Consider the following 20,517-nt stretch of genomic DNA (forward strand, 5'->3'; position numbering starts at 1 on the left):
CTGTACCTCAGATTGTAGAACCTTTGTCAGTGTCAGCCACGTGGATGAGTCACGGCCATTGCTTGGCCAATGTGCTCTCTGTGAAAGCCTGAGAGTGTCTTCTCTCCATGTGACTCTCCTTAGGCACACTCTACATCATCGATCATGTCTTTTACTTTTTAAAGATCACACAATTTTAATGTCATTTTTTTCACCTCTATTCAGATCACGTGTTAGCCTCCATCGTTCCCTACAGATCTAGATCTCCATCCATATCATTTCGCTTCATCCCGAAGTGCTTCCTCTGACACTCTCTGTCGCCCAGCTCAGCCAGCGACGGATTATCTGTCATTCATTTATCTTAAAATAACTGGATTTTATTCTTTGTAAAATATTTTCACTGGGGGGAGAACACAAGGTCAACAGGTAACTTTTTCTTTCAACACTGAGACACTTAATCTTAATTGCTAAATTGACTGGATTAATAGACACCGGAGAAGCAGTTAGACTGTGAGGGCGTTAGCATTGGTAATGGAGTAACATGTTGATGAGCTCATGGCGAGTGGATGGCTGGAGGTGGGTCTGGGTGGGGGAGGCCGGCCCCCGGAGGGGTGGCGGCCAAGAGGATCTCTCTGGTCCTTCCTTGCTGTCTCCGCCTCCTGGCTGCCAGGAGGTGAGCAGCCTTCCTCCTCCAGCCCCTCATCATGACGCATCCAGCAAGCCAGCTATGGCCAAAGACTGCGGGCCAAAATAAATCTTCCCTCCTGTAAACTGTTCGTGTCACATAGTTTGACCCAGCAATGGAAAGATGTTGAATACAAACTACTTAATGGTTTTGCTCCATTATTTTGGCCTCCGCCACTTCACTTGACAAGTCAGCTATCATATCACTCTTCCTTGTGATTTCCCTTGTTCACTGGCTGCTTATTAAATTGCCTTTTATTTATTTTTTTAATGTATTTGGTACAGTGTCTCTCTACGCAGCTCAGATTCACAATAATCCTGCCATTGGGGGGCTTTTTTGGAGGTGGCTGGATCTAGGATGTGTGATGCTGGGAGGGGTGATTACTGAATTGGTTGGTCTGGAATAGTGGTGGGTGTGGGTGCTTCCTGCCCTAACAGCAGGTAGCCTAAATAGAACATAAACAGACAGAAAGAAACTGCTATTGCCGCTCACCACTTGTCATTTGCCTTGCTGACTTGTATCCTCCCTGCCAGGGACTGTTTCACTTCCCTTTGCCCCTCTGCCACACCACCCTGCCTTTGAGCCAGCCAACTGTGGGCTAAGTAAACCTTTCCTCCTTTAACTTTGAGTGTGGAATATTTTGTCTCAGCAATGAGAGAAGTAACGATGACACCGTGCATGGTATATTCAAGTGTGTGGGGGTTTTGGGGGTCTTTTTTTTTTCTTCTTCTTCTTCTTTTTGCGGAACTGGGGATTGAACTCCAGCCCTTGCGCTTGCCAGGGAAGTGCTTATTCCACTGAGCCGTCTCCCCAGACTTCAGTGCATGGTATGTTATAGGGAATGTGGACTCTCCTGTCTTAATACAGATGCTGGCAGGCAGTTAGGCTGCTGGCAGATCCACTTGATCTTCATAGAGCTTATTTTAGGTTTTATTAGAGAAGGTTTGTATTCACTTTGTCCCTAGGTACAGAAGGTTCCCTTCCTGGGAGTGTGGCGGGGGAGGTCCTTACTCCCAAAGCATGCTGTTGCAGTTTCAGCTGAACCCCTGAGGTTCTTAGGGTGGCATCCCCATTCTTGTGTGAGCTCCACTGCATGCATCCGATGTGTCCTAGGTCTCTGCCCACTACCTAGAGGCATCTGCCCAGCACCCGCCAGCTGCTTTCTTCCTGGCCTCAGTCTCTCTGAACCTGTGGACCCTTAAGCCACGCCCCAAGGGGACACTCCACACAGGTGTTGACGGCACCCTCCTGTCATGCCTCGGCCCCCTGCAGGCCCTGCTCCGAAGGCTCGCACTGCCCCTGTAGCCCTGAGCTCTGATCTCCACCTCATGAGCTAAGCAGGATGCTGCTCCTGGCTTACCTCCACCTCCCTGGACCATGGTCTGGCAAGTGTCCAGGTAGATGGGGGGGTGGATGCAGAGCACCCCAGCATTCCTGTTCTCCAAGATCACAGCTCCTTGCTGTAGCCCAAACCTGGAGATACTTACCTCACATATTTCCTCCAGTTTTAAAGTCCTGACTGTAGGAAGGTAAGTCTGGTACAATTCCAGCAGGACTGAAAGCAGGAACCAGATCAACGTTTGCTTTTGGTTAATTGGGGTCTATTTGGCATACAACCAAATGCACAGACATTCAAGGTTCAGTTCAGTTCAGTGAGTTTGGACAACTCGCCCTTGTCCCCACCACCCTGTGCTGCCGCCTTCACGTCGCTGTTAGTGCCGCCTGTCCTAGATCCTGCGTGTATAGAACCATGTAGTATAAAGTCTTTCCTCATCTGGTGTTTTTGCTGAGCAAATAGTATTTTTAAGATGTGTCCATGTTGTCACTTACATCATTGGTTCATTCTTTTTAATAGTATTCCATTATATTAAGTATGTTGCATTTCTGTGCTCCTCTTCTTATTCACGTCACTGAGTACCAGTCATCCACGAATCCAGCAAAGCGCTCCTAAGGTTGCAGTATGTTTCAGCTTAATGAGAGTCTGCCTAGCAGCTCTCCCGGGTGCTTGTGTCATACACAGCCACCAGCACTACGTGAGTGCCCCAGGCTCTCCACGTCCTCACCCACATGTGGTGCTGTTGGTCTTTTGCAGTGAGCAGCGATTGGATATTTTCATTGGATAATTTGTCTTTCCAACTTGGAATGCTGTTGTCAAATGCCTTTTCTTGTGCTTTATGACCATTTATGTATCTTCTTTGGTCGAAGGTCTTAGTCTTTTGCCTATTTAAAAATGGAGGTTTTAGTTTTATTGTTGGTTCATAGATATTTTTATGCATTCTCGAAACAAATCCTTTGTCAGATCCGTGTACTGAAGATAAATTTTCCAAGTCTATGACTTGCCCACTGAGTTTCTTAATAACTTTACTGAATTTTCTCTAAGCTTGCTTTTCATTGACTTCTACTATCTTTATTATGACATTTCCTTCTATGTACTTTTCTGTACTGAGGATTGAATCCAGGATCTTTTTGTCATTTCTATACAGAGTCTTGCTAAGTTTGCAAGGTGAGGTTGCACTTGTGATTCTCCTGTCTCAACCTCCCAAAATAATAAGATTACAGGAATGCACTGCCAGCCAGCTCTGGTGCTGTTACTTACTTTGAATGTAATTTGCTCTGCTTTTTCTTTCTGATGCTGGGAGTTGAACTCAGGACCTTGTGCTTGCCAGGCCAGCATCTGTGCCTCTGAGCTACATCTCCGTGACCTGCTTTTCCTAGAGTGTAGAAAAGGTTAGACCGGAAACCTGTGTCGTTGGTTTTACCCCTGTCTCTTTTTCTGGTACAGGAATTTTAAGCTACTTAGTTCCCTCTCTGCACAGCCTTACCTGCACCCACCAAATTTTGGTAGGCTGTTGCTTTGTCTGTCATTCAGTTCAAAATTCACCTGGCTACTTTTCTTCTCTAACCTGTGGATTAACCACAAATGTATTGTTTAGTCTCCAGATATTTGAGATTTCTAAACATTGTGTTGTCTTTACCTTTAACTCACAACTATTGTAGTCGGAGTCTGTTGTTTGTACCAGTGTATCTTGGGACAACAGAATGTTCTCTTGAAAAAATAAATGTGTTCTGTAGTTGTTGTGTGGTATTCTATAAGTATTAGTTAGGTCAAATTGGTTGATCATAGTTTCTAAATCTTTTATGTCTTGTGCCATTTGCTGAAAATTTTCAAGTACAATTGTGGTTTATCTGTATGTCCCTTTTGTTCTGAATTTTTAGCTTCAGGTATTTTAATGCTCTGTTACGAGGGAGTATATATTTCAGGTTATCTGGTCTTCCAGATGAAGCAATCTTTGTGTCATTATGAAATTTCCAAGCCAGGCATGGTGGTGCACACCTGTAATCCCAGTTTTGGGAGGCTGAGGCAGGAGAATCACCACGAGTCTGAGGCCAGCCTAGACTACATAGCAAGTACATAGTATCTGAACTGTATAGCAGATGCTGTCTCAAAAAAAAGAAAGAAATTTTCAACTTCTTTATCCTTTCCCTACTGATTTACTCTAAAGTCAGTGTGTGTCTCTATATTAAGGGCATCCTTTTTACAAATAGCATATAACTGGATCTGGTAGTTTTTTCCATTTACTCTGAAAAATTTGCTTCTTAAAGGAAATGTGCATTTATTTATATATTTAGCAATCACTACTGTAATCGATAATCTCCAACTGAGAAACACCTCCTGCCCTTATAATTTGTATTTATCTCTATTTATTTGGTACAAAGTCTTACTACACAGCTCAGACTTGCTCGCAAGGCACAAGCCCAGGGTTCCGGGACTAGAACAGCATGTGGAATCGGGGCTTGAACTCGGATCCTTGCACTTGATAGACAAGCACTTAGACCACCGAGCTATGTCCCTGGCTCCCTTTTAGTCATGCCCAAGCCGGCCTTACACTGGCAGTCTTCCTGCCTCAGCTTCCCCATAAGCAGCTGAGATTCCTGCACAGCACCTGGCAGGAAGCACCCAACCTGGAGGACTCCCCACGTTGCTGCGTGCACTTCTAGTCCACGGCACGGCTCTCCCTGGTGTGCATCCTTTATATGTGGCCTGTGCATCCTATTGTGAGAGATCCCTGGGTTCTCTCGAATTTCCCACCAAAATGCCACTGTGGTGAGCGTTCTCCTGCAGGTCCCCTGAATTAGGCAGAAATCTCTGGGATGTTTGTCCAGGGTGGAGTTGCTGGCTTACAGGGTTTGCCCGGACTGGGCTTGACTAAGGATTGCCAGGGTTGACAGTGTGCCCAGGTAAGCATGAGAATGACCCAGAGGGGAGGAAAAATGATGGGACAAGTGGGGAGAATCGCTGGAGCCCCACACTAGGTGGGTGAGCATGGCTGCCTCTGACAGCGACAGGGACAGTTCATCACAGAGGAACTGGAGAGCAGAGGCCACGTGAGGGAAGGGGCAGGGTCCAGGTAGTGGCTGTGGTAGTTTCCCTCTGCTCAGCAAGGTGGGCAACAACTGAACGAGAAACCAAAAGGAAGGTTAACAAGTAGTGATCCTGGAGACACACGTGTGTGTGTGTGTGTGTGTGTGTGTGTGTGTGTGCGCCAGGGAGACAGAGTAGGATGCTTCTGCAGCCGAGTGTGGAGCAGCTCTGCCCAGGCCCTGAGCCTGTCATTGCAGGGCATGGTGGGCCTAGCTACAGGAGGACTGTGCCAATGAGTGCCTCCCACAGGGCTGAGGCAGCAGACCCGTGGGGTGTGCAGATAAGATGGACTCGGGTCCGCAGTGCACAAGGGGACAACAGGTAATGGCAGGAGAACAGGCCATGTGCATCCCACATCACAGGGAAGGTGACACAGTAGAGGCGCTCAATACCCTTTCGTCCAGAGTGGTGTTTTACTGTAAAAGCGATGCACGCCATGCCAACGGAACTGTGCTTTTGGGCACTTTAGGAAGGTGTAAAAACATCACAAACAGAAAAATAAAGATTTGAAGCCCTTCCTCGCTCCAGAGTAGCCATAGTTTGCATCTTTGTGGCCTTACTGGTCTGTCTTCCAGGGGACACTGAGAGGCCTGCATGGAGGTCTAAAAATGGGGTCTCATGCCCCTCACTCCAGGGGGCAGGCACACTCAGCATGCAGCGAGTGGGAAAGCAGGAGGCCCAGGAGCCACTTCCTGACCATGCACGTGGTCACAGCCCCTGCGCTTGTGCAGTGCACAGCCTGTAGTGCTGTGCATGCTAGTCATGAAGAGAGACTCCTCTTCCCATCCCTGTCCCATCCCACAGCCTGCACCTGCCCACACTACATGTCTCTCCCTCCCGGGTCTATGTCCCCTTCCAGACAGCAGTGACAGTGAGCTGGAGCTGTCCACGGTGCGCCACCAGCCGGAGGGGCTGGACCAGCTGCAAACACAGACCAAGTTCACCAAGAAGGAGCTGCAGTCCCTCTACAGGGGCTTCAAGAACGTGAGTGCCACCCCCCAACCTGGGAGAGGCCCTCTGTCCCTGACTCCACAGAGGGGGACCCGAGCCCAGGGAGCCTTCTAGAAACTTCTCTGGAGCACAGTAAATACCTGAGAAGGAGCTGTCCAGGAGGCAGACACTGTGAGGGCCACTGGGCTTCTTTCTCTGAGGCTCCAAGGCAGTGCCAGGGGAGCAGATTGGCACGGGAGTGGGGGCACCAGCCACTGCCTTCCCAGTCGCCCCTCTGCCCAGCATGCCTAGGGTCTGGAGCAGAGGTTGACTGAGTCACTGAAGGGGTGACTTCCACTTCAGGAGTGTCCTACAGGCCTGGTGGATGAAGACACCTTCAAACTCATCTACTCGCAGTTCTTCCCTCAGGGAGGTGAGTCCAGCCACGACCAGGCCCAGCTTCGGGGCTGCCCCACAGGGAGAGGACTGCACCACCACCCTTGACTTCTAGAGACCCAGTGCTGTCTTTTTCCCACTGGAGGGGAGTCTCCTGCCCAGGACAAAGTTGGAAACCTGGGGTGGGGTGGAAGCTGCCCAGGGAGGGGACTGGCCTTCCATGCAGCCCTCCCAACCCGGCCTCACTCTTGCTGTCCCCAGATGCCACCACCTATGCACATTTCCTCTTCAACGCATTCGACACCGATGGGAACGGGGCCATCCGCTTCGAGGTTCGTCCCTGAGGGTCCCTATATGTGCTGGGGGAATTGTGTCCCGCTGTCTCAGCTTCTCTGTGGTTGTTAAGAGTTCAGGTCCAGCCCTGCAAACCACCAGGGCCTCCAGACTCACAGAGCTGCCTCTCCCAGGTGGTTTGTGCTTGTAAAGAATTCAAGCTATAACTCAGGCCTGGCTTGCTAAGGGTACAATTTTAAACCCCTGGCCTCAGAATTTACTCCTTACTGCGGGAGTAGAACCAATCCAGAAATACCCAGAAAACATAGCCCGAGTGCACTCTGTTTTGCGTGGCCTCCTCAGCCATGCAGAACAGAGATGGGGTGAAATCCAGAGCTGCCCAGTGCTCCCAGGTTCTGGTGCGGGAGGAGCAGCCACCCCTTCCAGCGGCCCTCCCCCATACCACCCCAGGACCCCAACATTCCCCTCCCCCTGGCTGTCCGAGCTCCTCTCTCCCTGCCTGGCAGCACGGGATCATTTAAGTGAGGCCCCATCTGTGGAAGCCAGGCCGCTAAAAATAGCAGCAGGCAAGACGCTGAAACTTCCTCGGAGAGGAAAACCTTGCTTAGAGGAGATCGATCGATCGCTGCCAGCTCGGCTTCCAGGGCCAAGGGCGCCGACAGGAAAGCGGCGAGGAGGCCCTGGACGCCTGGTAATAATAATCCGTCAATAACACCACACGGGTTATTTTTACCCTGCGTGCCCACCACACGCTGACACGCCGGACACACGGTGACCGCAGGGCCCCTCCCGGCGCTGCCTGGGGAGCTCGCACTGTGTGGACGGCGCCCTTCTCCCTGGCGCACAGAACGTGCCAGGTACTCAGCAAACCTGATTGGTGTGGAGGAGGAGGGGGGACAAGGCACAGTCCCACCACCCCTCCAGGTGACCAGGATCTGCTGTGGCCTTGCAGGGGCAGTGTGGGAGGTGGCATCCAGCAGCGGGATGGGCCAGAGTGTGGGAATCGTTTTTCTTGTCCAACTTGGCAATGTCCGGGGAAGGTAACGATCACCCTCCCGCTTCCTGTGCGGGGTTCTCAGAGGTCTCAGAAGATGTGTAGATCAGTCAGTGGCGAAGACGGGTGCTGTGCTGAGTCCTTGCCGGTACCTTTTCAGAGGGCTCCCTGCCCCAGGTGCCTTCACAGGCCTTCTGCTCTAGGTGAATTCCTGTGGTCTCCTATAGTCCCTGGAGGGACTTCCTGCCCCAGTGCTGGGGTCTGAGGTATTTCATAGAAAAGAAAGGGGTACAGATCCCCACGACCTGTCCATGCTACCCCCAAGATGGGACCCATCGGCCCTCACTGCCAGCTGCAGGACCTTCCCCTGCCCTTAAAACAGGAGGTCCAGGCTGCCTGATGTTGGCAGTAGCCCCGTGATTTCTGTCTATGCTTAGAGAGAGTGTATCTGTTACAATTTCCTGGTACAATACAGAATTATCACTTTTTTTTCCCCTCGCCAAAATGAGAGGGCCAGGCCAATAGCTCAATAGCCTAAGCACCTGGCTGGCAAGTGCAAGGTCTTTGGTTCGATTCCCGGTACCAGCCCCCCTAACCCCCCAAAAAAATGAGAACTCAAATGAAAGGAGAGAGGAAGGGAGGAAAGAAGGAAAGAAAAAAAAGAAGATGAAGAGCAGGTGTAGCCCCAAGTCCCACCTCCGGCTCAACCACCAGCCCCTCCTAGAGTAACTCTGAGATCTGCTGCCAGAGGAAGCCTGGTGGTGGCCTCCTCTCTGCATGTCACCCAGCACCTTCCTGATTCAACTAGTTCATCTTGCCAGAGACCTCAGAACTTTCCCGATAGTGAACTGTCGGTGGCTTCTCAGAACCCAAGGTAAAGTGACGTTGCCCTCGGTGGCAGTGGCATTGGCAGAACTGCTCCTTTGGAAACTGATGGCCAGCGTGGGTCTCAGGGCTGCCCCCACAGTACACTGCTGCAGGTCCCTGGGCAGCGTGTGAATGATGTCACTCGTGGCAGGCTGCAGCCCTGGAACCTCGCAGGGCTGCCACCAGCTCGGCTCACCCAGTCCCTGCTCTGTGGGACCCTCATGCACACACTAAGCCTCAGCCTGGAGCCCCAAGTCTGCTGTGTCCCTGCAGGAGTCCGGCACCCTCCCCCGGCACTGTCTTGGGGGGCAGCAGAGCAGGGACTATACGTAAAACAAGCACCCTGCGCGTCAGGCCTCAGGTTACAACTGTAGATGCTACTGGGGTTGAACCCACGGCCTTTGCACTGAGCTATACCCCAAAGCCTTTGTTTATTTGTTTGCTTAATTAAGGTGTTTTGTTTTTGTTTTGTTTTTAGATAGGATCTTACTAAGTCACCAGTTGTCCCAGGCTGGGCTACCTCTGTCTCCCTGGATGCTGAGTGGCATGAGCCATGACACCAGCACCAGCCTCGTTCCTCTTAGAAAATAGCATCCTACTATTTTAAGGGTGCAACATTCCTTATTTCTCAGTTTAATAGCTTTTATTAAGATTTTTTTTCTCTTTGAATAATTCTTGTTTCTCCTGAATTGCTTGTCTCTGTTTCCATTCTCTCTTGTGGGTTGGACATGAAAACCCTCCTGTCTTGTCACGATAGTGGTCATGGCCACACGGCACAAGTGGCAGCACACAGGGCTCACTGAGGAGTTGAGCACCGTTAGATTAGTGTGTTCAACTGAATTTTTTTCCATGTATTTTGTACAGAGTCTCACTACACAGCTCAGACTCCTAGTGAGTCCTGTTTTCAGCCTCCCCAGCACAGGGATTACAGGCCTGTGCCACCACGTCCAGACTAGGTGGCTGGCTCAGCGTGCCTGGGGGCCTGGCCAGCACAGCATGGTTCCAGGGTCCCTGCACTTGAACCCCGGTCCCTGTGCTTGCCTGAGCAGGAGCTTAGTCCACTGAGTTACCTCGCCGGCCTTCAATTGAAATTTTTGAAGTGCCTTTGGCCTGCAGATGCTTGGTGAACTAGAAGCAGAGCACCTCCTTGATCAAAGGAACGTCCAGGTCGCCTCTGTCAGCACCAGTGCACTGCACAATGGGTTATTTTTACCCAAGATCAGCACCATGTGGTTCCCCACCACACACACTCACATGCACGCACGTGTGCATACACTGATCCGTGTCCTTGCCCCCAGTGGATTCCACCCCCACTCCGGAGCCACTGCCTGCAGAGCCAGGTATTGCAAGGAAAGCCACACAGTGAAGTGGAAGCCGAAGCAGAGTGCTGGCCCCTCACCCCTCGACCCCACTCCCCCCGCAGGACTTTGTGGTCGGACTCTCCATCCTGCTGCGAGGCACAGTCCATGAGAAGCTCAAGTGGGCTTTCAATCTCTACGACATTAACAAGGACGGCTACATCACCAAAGAGGTACCGGGGTGGCAGCAGTGGACCCGCCCACCCTGCTCCCTTCCTGCTGCTCCTCCCTGAGCTCTTCCTGTCTCTCTCCTGCCCTGTCCTGGTGCTAGTGGTTTGCAGCCTGGCCTTGGGGTGCAGGAGCCAGCGGGCTCTGCCCTGGTGCCCAGTCCTGGCTATCATGCTCCTCCATGCAGCCCAGCCATGGAGAGGGCCTGGGGGTGGCCTTGAGTGGGACAGTGTGGTCCCCTAAGAAGGGGTGCAGATAGGCCCTCAGTGCATGGACCCACAGATGGATTTTTGTTTGGCCTGAACTTTTTTTCTCTCTTTTCTGGTATCTGAAACAGTTGTTCCCTGCTCAAGTGTTGGAGGTGGGCACATTGCTCTCTGTGTCCAACTTGTCTTGGATCATAGGGGACAGACTCATCTTTTTCTGGTGCACAGAGCTCCTCTTGCTTGCCCTAGGGCCTCCTTTCCCTCCTGGGCCCTGGAAAACACCACCCTGCGGAGTCTCAGCAACCAGCTCATGCTGGTCCTCCTGTTCCCCTCCCAGGAAATGCTGGCCATTATGAAATCCATCTACGACATGATGGGCCACCACACCTACCCCATCTTGCGGGAGGACGCGCCCTTGGAACACGTGGAGAGGTTCTTCCAGGTATGCCAGCCCTGCCCTGGAGCTGGGTGATCCAGCACAGCAAGGGACTCTTGCTCCTGGGCAGACCTGCTCCAAGCAAGGAGCTCCAGCCAGGTTTCCGGCTGCATCCTGGGGCAGAAGTTTGAAGCCAGGCCTTACCCCTGAATTCCGTCCATCCAGGGATCCAGGCAGTTGGCCCAGTTAGTACCTTAGGAGACCGTTTCTCCCAGGAAAACAGGCTACAAAATGAGTGGCCTTGGGGGGTCCCCTTGCTCAGTGTCCTTGGGGCCTGGGAAACTGAAAGCCCGGCTTGTGCTGGCTGGAGGTCTCTACACCTGAAGCCATCCTGTGCCTCAGCTCCAGTCAGGGAAATGAGAGGTGACAGGAGCACGGACGCCAGCCCTGGGAAGGTCTTCAGGGAGCAGGGGAGTGCAAAGGCGGCCACTGTGGGCTGGAGATGGGTGGCGAGGCAGCTGTGTATCTCCAGGACAGGGAAAAAGGGACGCAGCAGAGTGGAGGGAGCCCCGCCAGTGAGCAAACTCACACTGGTGTCAGGAACTGTCTTAGCCACTTTTTTGTTGCTGAGATGTAATACCTTGCACCCACAAGGAAAAGAAGGAAATTTTTCAGCACACAGCCTGCAAGGTTTTGGTCCACAGTCAGCTGGTCCCAGGCAGGTTGCACAGCAGACAGCTTTACGTGGGGCATGGCAGGTAGGAAGCAGAACAAAAGGAAGAGCCAGAGAGGGGAAGGAGCCCGTCAGGCCACGTGCCCATGACCCCCTCACAGTAAGTCAGCTCAAAGCCCCACCCATGAACACGTGAGACTCTTGGGGACGGGTAGACAGATGCATAACAGGGACACTTAAACCTTACCGGGACACACTCACCTTGGTTTTGGCTTGGGTCACAGAAAATGGACCGGAACCAGGATGGGGTAGTGACCATCGAGGAGTTCCTGGAGACCTGTCAGAAGGTAGGTGGCTACAGAGGGCTGCACATGGGTCCTTCTGGGGCTGTGGGACCAGATGGTGGCCCCTAGAGAGGCAGACAGGTACAGAGGGAGGTGAGCGGCCTCAGACCTACTCCCTGTTTCTGCTCCTCAGCACCCATCCACCCACCCACAGGGACATAGTCCCGCCCAGAACCTGCAGGGTGGGGGGACTTGGGGAACACCCCCCCATCCTCTGCACACCCAGTGCCTGACTAGGCCTCTCTCTATGCAGGATGAGAACATCATGAACTCCATGCAGCTGTTTGAGAATGTCATCTAGGATGTGCAGAGGGGCCCTGGGTGGCCACTGCCACTCCACCCGAGAAACCGGAACTTTTTTCTAATGTATTTGAAAAAAGTGAGATGTTCACTCCTGATACACACACACACACACACACACACACACACACACACACAGAGCTCCTCTGGGCTGGCTGGCAGGAGGAGGTGAAAGGTCATGGGCACCGTTCCCAACAGCTGTCCTCAAATGTGTGGGGCAAGGCAGCTGCCTCCAGGATGGGCAGCACCTCTGCCAGTCACTAGATGTCACCAGGAAGGGGCTCCAGAGCCTGAAAGAGCCTCTCCAAAGCATGGGATCCCCTTCTTTTCCCACCAAATGGGAACCCCAGGGTTCCTCTGGCCACTTCCTGCCCAAGGACTTGTGTCCCCAGAGAAGCCCTCATTAAAGGGCTCCAGAACATCCAGAAATGAAGGGGTTCAGACTAGGACAGAGGTGGTCACAGTCTGCTTCCTGGGAATCCTGTCCCCAAGGCTGGGATACTGAGCCAGGCAAGCTGGACAGTGCCAGGACACCCTCTGTGAGGCAAGTTTGGGTGGTGAGGGCCCCTGGGCACCATCCTTCCTCCATCTCAGGCGGGGAGGGGCTTCCAAGGTGGGGATAGGGTTTCTAGGAGAAGAACCTGAGGGGACCGTTTGCCATCTCCCCTAAGGGAGAAGCCTTTGCCTACCCCAGTTCTGGCTCATGGGGATGGAAGAGGGGTGCTATAGCCCCAGAACAGGCTGCTCTCCCCAAGATCTGCTTAGTCCTGGGAGGAGGTCACATGGTTCAGACACCTGCATCCGTGGATCCTGGGGCATGGACAGGGCACCTGGTCCCTCTCCCCGCCCCCCATCTCTCTGGAGCTCCATGAGGCCCTGCCATGGGATCACCCCAACCTCTACAAAAGCACAAGTACTCGCCCTAGAGAGGAGCCACGGTCATTCAAGTCCTTCCCAAGATCCAAGGAAACCTGGGTCCTGAAAGCCCCAACCTAGGTGGCCCCCAGGAAGGAGTTCAAGGGTCTGTTTGGTGCCCTAGCGCCTTGGAGTCTTGAAGGCCATTTCCAGCCCCACTCACCAATGTTCAGAAGCACAAACCTGGGAGCCCAGCTTGGTGGCCCCGCCTGGGCTATGGAGATCCTATGGGGGGCAACAGTGAGGGCCGAGCGCCTGTTTGAGGAACACTCCCACATAATACATTCCATCGGGCCACCCATGTCTGCTCAGGCTGGTCCTGGTGACCCCACACATTCCCAGGACACTGGCCCCAGGTGAGCAGACCCCTCAGAGGAAAGGCAGGCTGGCCAAGGACGTGGGACCCTCGTCCCCACACACAGGTGGATGTCTCATGGAGTAGCACTGATGCCCACTACTGGGGTCCCCCTCCCCTCCTCCAGGGGAGTGTGTGTCACCTTCCCCTGGCTCAGGGATCTCCTCCTGCCCCAGCCCGCCCTCCCAGCTGGCATCCTGTGCTTCTCAGGGGCCAAGGCCACAGGAGACAGTCGCCACCATGCCCCTGTCCCCTTGTCTCCCACGCTGGGCCACGACGGGCCGCATGTCTGCATGGCAGCAGCGTCTCCCTTAGGCGTGGCTGGGAAGACAGTTCCTGGCGCCCACCAATATTCAATCCTATATATTTTAATAAAATAAACTTGATAAAGGAAGGGGACTCTCGCTGGCTTTATCTCAACTCTGAACTTTCAGTTGGCCCCCTCCCTCACCAGCTGCTATTCGCTATGGCTCTTGCCCAGCACTGTGCTGGTGAATGTGCTGGCCTGTCTGTTTGTTCGTTTAATACAGGATCTCCTGTGTTGCTCAGGTACAGAGAAAGCGTTAAACACATTCAGCCCCACTGACCATCACGAGTAGGAATGGTAAGGAGCTGCCTTCGGATGACAGGGTCTCCGAGGCAGACACTGCACACAGCTGAAAGGTGTTGGACACTTTGCCTTGAGCTGAAGTCCGGCACTGTTCAGCGGACATCGTGCCTCCCTTGACCAAGGCCAGAGAGTGGCGGGATGGGACAGCTCCGGCTGCCCCCAAAGCCCGTGCTGTTTCTGTGCCGTGCAGAGCGGGACTGGGGGTTAGAGCCAGGGGCGGGGCGCAGCAGAATTGGCTGCAATAAGACATGGACCGTCCCGTGGGCGCTGACACACTGTAAGTAGCATGTGGAGGAGGAAGGGCCCGAGTCTGCCCCGGGAGTGGTGAGTGGAGGACACTGTCTGAGAACTCAGCTTGGACAGATGACGGGACTAGGAGGGTGACACGGTGTGCTTGGCACCTTGCGAGTGGTCACTGGGCAGAGGAGAGCCAGGGTTCAGCAAAGAGGACCAAGGATGTTTCTCTAGCACACAGCCAGTCCCTGCTCCCCGCAGGGCCTGGGCCAGAGCCAGCGAGGGAGGGGCTCTGAAGCTGGTGTGAGGGCAGCCAGAGGTCCCGGGCCAGGGTGTCCTGGCTCAGAGCTCCAGTCCGCAGCCCACCCTGAAGAGAGAAAGGACGGGGACAGGGTGACACCCTCTCTCCACTGCTCCCCCAACCAGAACACCCACCTCTCAGGGCCCTGCCCCACCCTCTGCCCAAGTTAGGACTTGATTCTGCTCTGTCAGCTCACATCCACTGGAACGCAACCCCAGCTCCCCATGCGCAGCTGGGCCAGGCTCAGGCCAGGCTGTGCCTCAGTTTCTTCATCCGTGAGGCAGGTACACTTGAGAGCCTGCATTACAGAACCAGGTCTAAGTGAGCACAAGATGCCTGTGTATCAAATCCAGCTCCGACAATGGGGTCGCCACCTTGTGTCCTTGTAGGTGTGTGAGTCCCCCTCTGCTCCCTGCATCCACCTCTCTGATCTGTGCTAAGTCTTCCTATTCTCAATGCCCCTAAGCGCCTATTGGCTCTAGATACCCTCCCTGCTGGGTGTGGCTTCCCCTGCCACACCCTTTGCTGGCCTCTAAACTGGCTGCCCTTGAGCTGGGTGTCCACCCTGGTCCAATCAGCTCCAATCACCTGGTTCAATGCCAGGATTCCCCAACATACAAGTCTGGACTAGAAGGGTCTGGCCTGCCGAGGGTGGTGGGTGCTGGGAGATTGCAGAAGCCTCCTCACCGTCACCCCACCACAAAGGCATTGAAGGACTGCGTCCCCAGCACCCACCCCAGCAGGTGACCCCATTCCTCTAAGGCTTTGCCGTGTCTAAGCCATAGGGATCATCCTTCCATTCTAGAAATTTTGGTGGCTTCTTCAGCGTACGTATCTACCTTGCTGAGTCTCATTTCCTAATTGTAAAATTAAAAAAAAAAAATCCACTGTTGAAACTATTATAATTCAATATGTACATTTACTAGGCTTTCAATAAATAAATACAAATATGAGTATCCTTTCTTTCTAGTCATGGAAGTTTTTGTGTATCAGGGTGATTTACACCAATAAATCATCAGAGAAAGTGCAGGAGTTTGCCAGATCTTAGAAATAAATCTATGATGGTCTTCAGGGTTCCTGGCAATTGCAAGAGCCATCAGGAGTGCAGTGGGCTAAGGAGGGTCAGTCCATGCCGGTAGGGCTGCAGCAGGGGACTCTCCACCCATGCATCCACCACCAATTGCACGGCCAAGCTGACCAGCCGTAGACAGGAAGCTGTCTTCGAGAAAGCCCTGAGTGTCCTGTGGGCCTGGTCTGTGTTCTTCAGCCTCACAATGGCCCTACTGAGGCCTCCTTAATAGCACATAATGGGAGCAATGTGGTCCAGAGACCTTGGCCAGAGGGCCCACACCCTTCCCATGGTGCTCTTCGTCACCATTTCCAGAGCGCTGATGGCCCTGTCTGCCCTGAGAGGATCCTGGTTTCTCAGATTTCCAGTCTCCATTTGCTTGCAGTTTCAAGTGTTGTGTCCCTAATGACCACCAGAGGGCGACGGCCCACAACCGTGTCTCCTCACCTCTTTCTAGCCAGCCTTGTGCCCAGAGGAAGATGTACGGAGGGATGCTGTTGGTCATTTCCCTTTTTTTTTTTTTTTTTTTTTGGTGGAACCGGGGATTGAACTCAGGCCCTTGCACTTGCCAGGGAAGCACTTATTCCACTGAGCCATCTCCCCGGCCCCCGGTCTTTTCCTTAATAGTCCAAGGACATGTCACAATTTTGCCTCATTCCACCCCCCAAAAAACATAGAGTGTTTCAGGAAAAGGGGTTAGGTGCTCCCAGAGCACACCAAGCTGGGTGCCGGGTGTGGGGACCTGTCATCCTGTGTAACTGACCTCTCAAGTACCTAAATGAAATCACAGCCTCTTCTTGTACAGAACCCATGAGGCCTCTGCTAACCCTGGGAAGGCATTCACCCTGCTCAGCCCTGTCACATCCAGACAGCCTGAGGGAGACAGTGGCTGGTCACGGACTCAGACAAAAGAGGCACCTGGAGAGGGCATGAGGGCTTGGGCCTAGGGACAGAACATGCAAGCGGTCCCATCTCCCCTCCAGGGGACCTGGAGCCCTCAGAAACTGAGCACCTTCAACTTCGCAGCAGCCCCAGAGCCCTGCAGGTCACAGGCCCGTGTGCCCTCCACGGTCACCTCCTCCTCCCTTGTGCTCTCTTCTCAGCCCCTCCCAAGCTCTGGTTCCTAGGCGCAGGTCCACAGTCGTTGGGCTCCATCCCCACACTAGCCATGGACCACAGTCTGGGACACTGGATCAGGACAAAGTCCAAGTGACTGGAGCAGACCATGCATGCACTCCCAGTGATTTCCTCAGGGGCATGGCTGGCCTTCCAGAAGGGAAAGCCCAGTAAGTTGGTGAGAGGCCCAGAAAGAGGATCCAGAACCTGCTGTGGGCTCAGATGAAGGAGCCAGATGGGGACAATGACAGAAATGTTATCTGGTACCTCCTTCAAATAGTGGCTCACCAACTAAATGTTATCGGGTTTGTCTCTCCCCCTGGAGTTAGATTCTAGGTTCTCCTTGTCTCAAACAAAGTATGGAAGAAAACAATACAAAAGTAGGGGCAAAGAGCATCCAACGCAGGGGCTGGGGCACAGGTCAGGAGCCTGGGCTTGCCTGACACCTCCTCTAGGGACCTCCTCGGCCCAGGTCCAGCATCCTAGGGGCTCATGTACTGAGCGAGGAGACGGGGCACTACCAAGATGACTGAGAAGTGGGTGTGAACCGTTAGTTACAAGATCTGGACACAGAGGTGGAACAGTCGCAAAGCCCTGCGTGCGGACTTCTCACGAGCACGTGGACAGGTTTACAATAGGACGGTCTGGACCAGAGCTCAGTGTGAGGCCTGAGGCCCTAGCACCGCCTCTTGGGACAGGCAGGCCGGAGCTTTCTCCTTGTAGGTATCATGAGGAGTTTGCACTTGACTGTCTTGTGGAGCTTGCTCAGGATGTCCTTTTACTGCTTTTTCTCCTTTTACTTGGCCCACGCTTCTCGGCACAGAGAGTTTCTCTCTTCACTTTCTCTTATTTGGATAAACTTGGTCCCTACTTCTCTTTGACACTTTGTTTGAGACAAGAACTTGGAATCTAGCTTCAGGGGGAGAGGCAAGCAACCCAAACCCTGTAACATTTAGTTGGTGAACCACTTTTAGAAGGAGCTACCAGATAACATTTCTGTCATTGTCCCCGTCCAATTCCTCCATCTGAGCCCTCAGCAGGTGCCCGGACCTCCATCCAGGCCTCTCGCTCACTTGTCTGGCTCCACCTTCTGGGTGAAGGGAGGCCCGGAGGCCAGCTGTGCCCCTGAGGAAATCACTAGGAATTTGTGGCCCACTCCAGTCACTTGGACTTCGTCCCAATTAGCTGGTTGTGGAGGCAGAGGACAGGATCCAAAGCCAACTTGGTCAGGAGCGACCCTGGCCCTGCAGAGGGCCAAGCATACCATGCCAGCTCATGCACCACCTTGTTACCAGGCTGGGTCTGAGCAAGCTCTCAAAGCTGAAATAAGAAACCTAACCCACCCTTGCAAGGTTCACTAACTCTGGTTTCAGCAAAGGAGTTTATAGGACACAGCAACAGACACACAGAAAGGCTTCATGGGGTCAAGGGAGTGTGGGCACTGGGAGAAACGAGGCAGCTTACTTCCTGGGTTGGCATCTTGATGCTTCTCTCCAGGGGCTGGAAACCCCCGGGCAGGTTGGCACACAGAGAATGGTGCTAGCCACTCTACAGGTATGGACACCGGTTTCATTTAATTACTCATGATCCTCTAAACATGCCTTGCATTCTGTCAACCTGCTCCTTTATTTTAGGATCAGGCTTCTGCTCTTTATTTTCTGAAGCCCATTTATAGGAATTCTAGGTGTGGTGGGGGGGGGCGGGGAAAGAAGTCTAAATTTAACCAAAGCAGGGTCCTATGAATCGCCTCAGGGAACCTCACCTGAGAACCGGAAGTGACAATGTTCTTAAAAGTACAATTTTTGGTTATGATTTGCTTGTCTCCTTTTTCCCTTTTATTCCTTCTATCCTACCTCAGTCTCTGCAGGTAGAGGAAAGTCAGGCCTGCTTAGCCCTTGGTCCCTGAGAAAGGCTGCGCAGTAAGAGTGTGCATGACAGGACAGTCCTGTGTGGCCCAGAGAGAATCGGTGTCCTCCTGAGCAGGTGACAGCCATCACCTCCTCCTAGGTGATGGCACTCGATCATGGAGCATCCAACCCTCAAATTTCTCCCACCGGCTGCTGAACCCAGCTCTACACTGCCCTCCTGCCCACCCCTGGGCACCTTTGGGAGGGATGGGCATATGACCCCGCGACAACCAGTGAGGCTCAGGAAGCCCTATGCTGGGAATGCTGAGACAGGAAGCTCCCTCTGAAGCTGAGAGTGTGTGGGGTGAGAAGCGCTGAGGGGAGGCGGGGACAAGGGTGCACGTGGGCTCCAGGTCAAACTGTACCTTAGGCAACTCCCTCTCCATCTCTGGACTTTTCATCTAGAACAGCCCAAAATGAATCCCTAATCACCCCCAAGACGTTAGTTGGAACTGGGTATTCAGTTGAGATTGGATTCTCAACAGCTAGTGCCAAGGTCAGGGGTGGGGTGTATGAATCTGCTTTGCAGGCTCCACTGGGCCCCGAGGAAGGTGACTGGACCCAGGCCAGACAGCCAGCGCCTTGCAAGCAGGGGCCACGCTTCCACCCTTCAGCTCCAGTGCTGGCAGGGGCTGGTGAGGGTGGGGGAGGGGTGTGCACTGCTAGGCTGCAATGCGACAGGAGGGCGCATGGTCCTGTGGCCAGCTCTCAGATGCCCGGGGGCAAAGTCTCCCTGAGAGGTCTCTGACCCTAGCGCCCAGCCTGGCGCACGCAGCACTGGGCTCCCTGCCCCTCCTCTCTCTCCCACCCCCTTGCTGTGTCCCGCCGCAGGAGCACAGCAGACCAAGCCAGACGGTGCTTATTTCTGGTTTTGAAAAAATCACCAAATACAGTAAAACATCCAGAAACTAAAAATAAGGCCCCAAAGAGTAGTTCATCAGTTCCTAACAGCCAACTGAGACTGCAAACTCTTTAGGCTCCTCGCTCTGTTGACAAACTTTCCCAGCTCAAGTCAGACTTTCTCCTGGGAAGAGCAAAAGGGACCTGCAGGGAGAGGATGCAAGACTGGGACTGGGTCCCTCGCCTACCGCTGCTCCTGTGTGGGTGGAAAAGCAACAGGTCACTGGTGTATGGCAGGGCAGGCAGCAGTTTCACCCCACAGCCCATCCTCCCAGGTCCCGCCTGTGCCCACTGCTTCAGTCATTCACTCATTCATCCACCCATTCACTCATTCATTCATTCATTTAAAAATGCCAGGGAATGGGGATAGAACAGCAGAATGCAATTTAGAATCAACAAATACTGTAAATGTTAAATCTTCAAGATATTACAGTAGAAGCCCCATGGCTATTAATCGACCCCAGGGGACTCCTCCCTCCCTTCAGGCGCACTTACCCCATCGTGCAGGCCACTTCTGAAGCTCTCCTGGAAGTCCTCTTTTGTAAGCGTCTTTACATGCCATGATCACAACTGTGGCAAATGCCGAGTGGAAAGGCTGACCCAAAATACATGATGGTGCCAGACACCTCTAATCCCAGGTGTGGGCCAGCACCCGCAAGGCTGAGGCAGGGAGATGGGTGCGAGTTGGAGACCAGCCTGGGCTTCAAAGCGAGCTCAAGGCCAGCCTGAGCTGCACAGCAAGACCTCCTGAAAAAAGCAATGGTGTTTCCTCCTCCACCATATCCACTGGATCTGGTACCATGTGATTCCCCTAAAGGCAAAACGATTAGAAAAGGTCAATGTTTTGAATTCATTAGGAATATAGAGGTAGCCATAACAGCACAAGTAAAAACATCCGCAAAAGTAGATTTCCAGAACTGCTTCAGAAAATGGTAAGAATGATGGCACAGTTGTACTTGAATGGAGGGGCAAGGATTTTGCAATGAATTAACAGCAAAGTGTCTTTCATTGTAACACATTTTTTTAAAAAAGATAAATGCTATGGGGCCGGGGAGATGGCTCAGTGGAATAAGCGCTTCCCCGGCAAGCGCAAAGGCCTGAGTTCAATCCCCAGTTC

At 53.0% G+C, this 20,517-nt stretch overlaps 1 protein-coding gene across 3 annotated transcripts in view; it reads left to right on the forward strand.

The window, feature by feature from the left end:
• The window catches only part of Kcnip3 (potassium voltage-gated channel interacting protein 3), a 68,167-nt gene extending 54,528 nt beyond the window's left edge, over positions 1-13,639 (forward strand). For all 3 annotated transcript variants that reach the window (XM_023717472.1, XM_023717471.1, XM_004633155.2), the window contains 7 exons: positions 5,947-6,071; positions 6,381-6,450; positions 6,675-6,745; positions 9,992-10,099; positions 10,638-10,742; positions 11,634-11,696; positions 11,947-13,639. In XM_023717472.1, the coding sequence (XP_023573240.1) occupies positions 5,947-6,071; positions 6,381-6,450; positions 6,675-6,745; positions 9,992-10,099; positions 10,638-10,742; positions 11,634-11,696; positions 11,947-11,994 (590 nt within the window). In that variant the 3' untranslated portion in view covers positions 11,995-13,639. The remainder of the gene's footprint in view (positions 1-5,946; positions 6,072-6,380; positions 6,451-6,674; positions 6,746-9,991; positions 10,100-10,637; positions 10,743-11,633; positions 11,697-11,946) is intronic.
• The last annotated feature ends 6,878 nt before the right edge of the window (positions 13,640-20,517 follow it).

Source organism: Octodon degus, unplaced genomic scaffold (genome assembly GCF_000260255.1).
Source record: "Octodon degus isolate 3935 unplaced genomic scaffold, OctDeg1.0 scaffold00052, whole genome shotgun sequence".
Lineage (NCBI taxonomy): Eukaryota > Metazoa > Chordata > Mammalia > Rodentia > Octodontidae > Octodon > Octodon degus.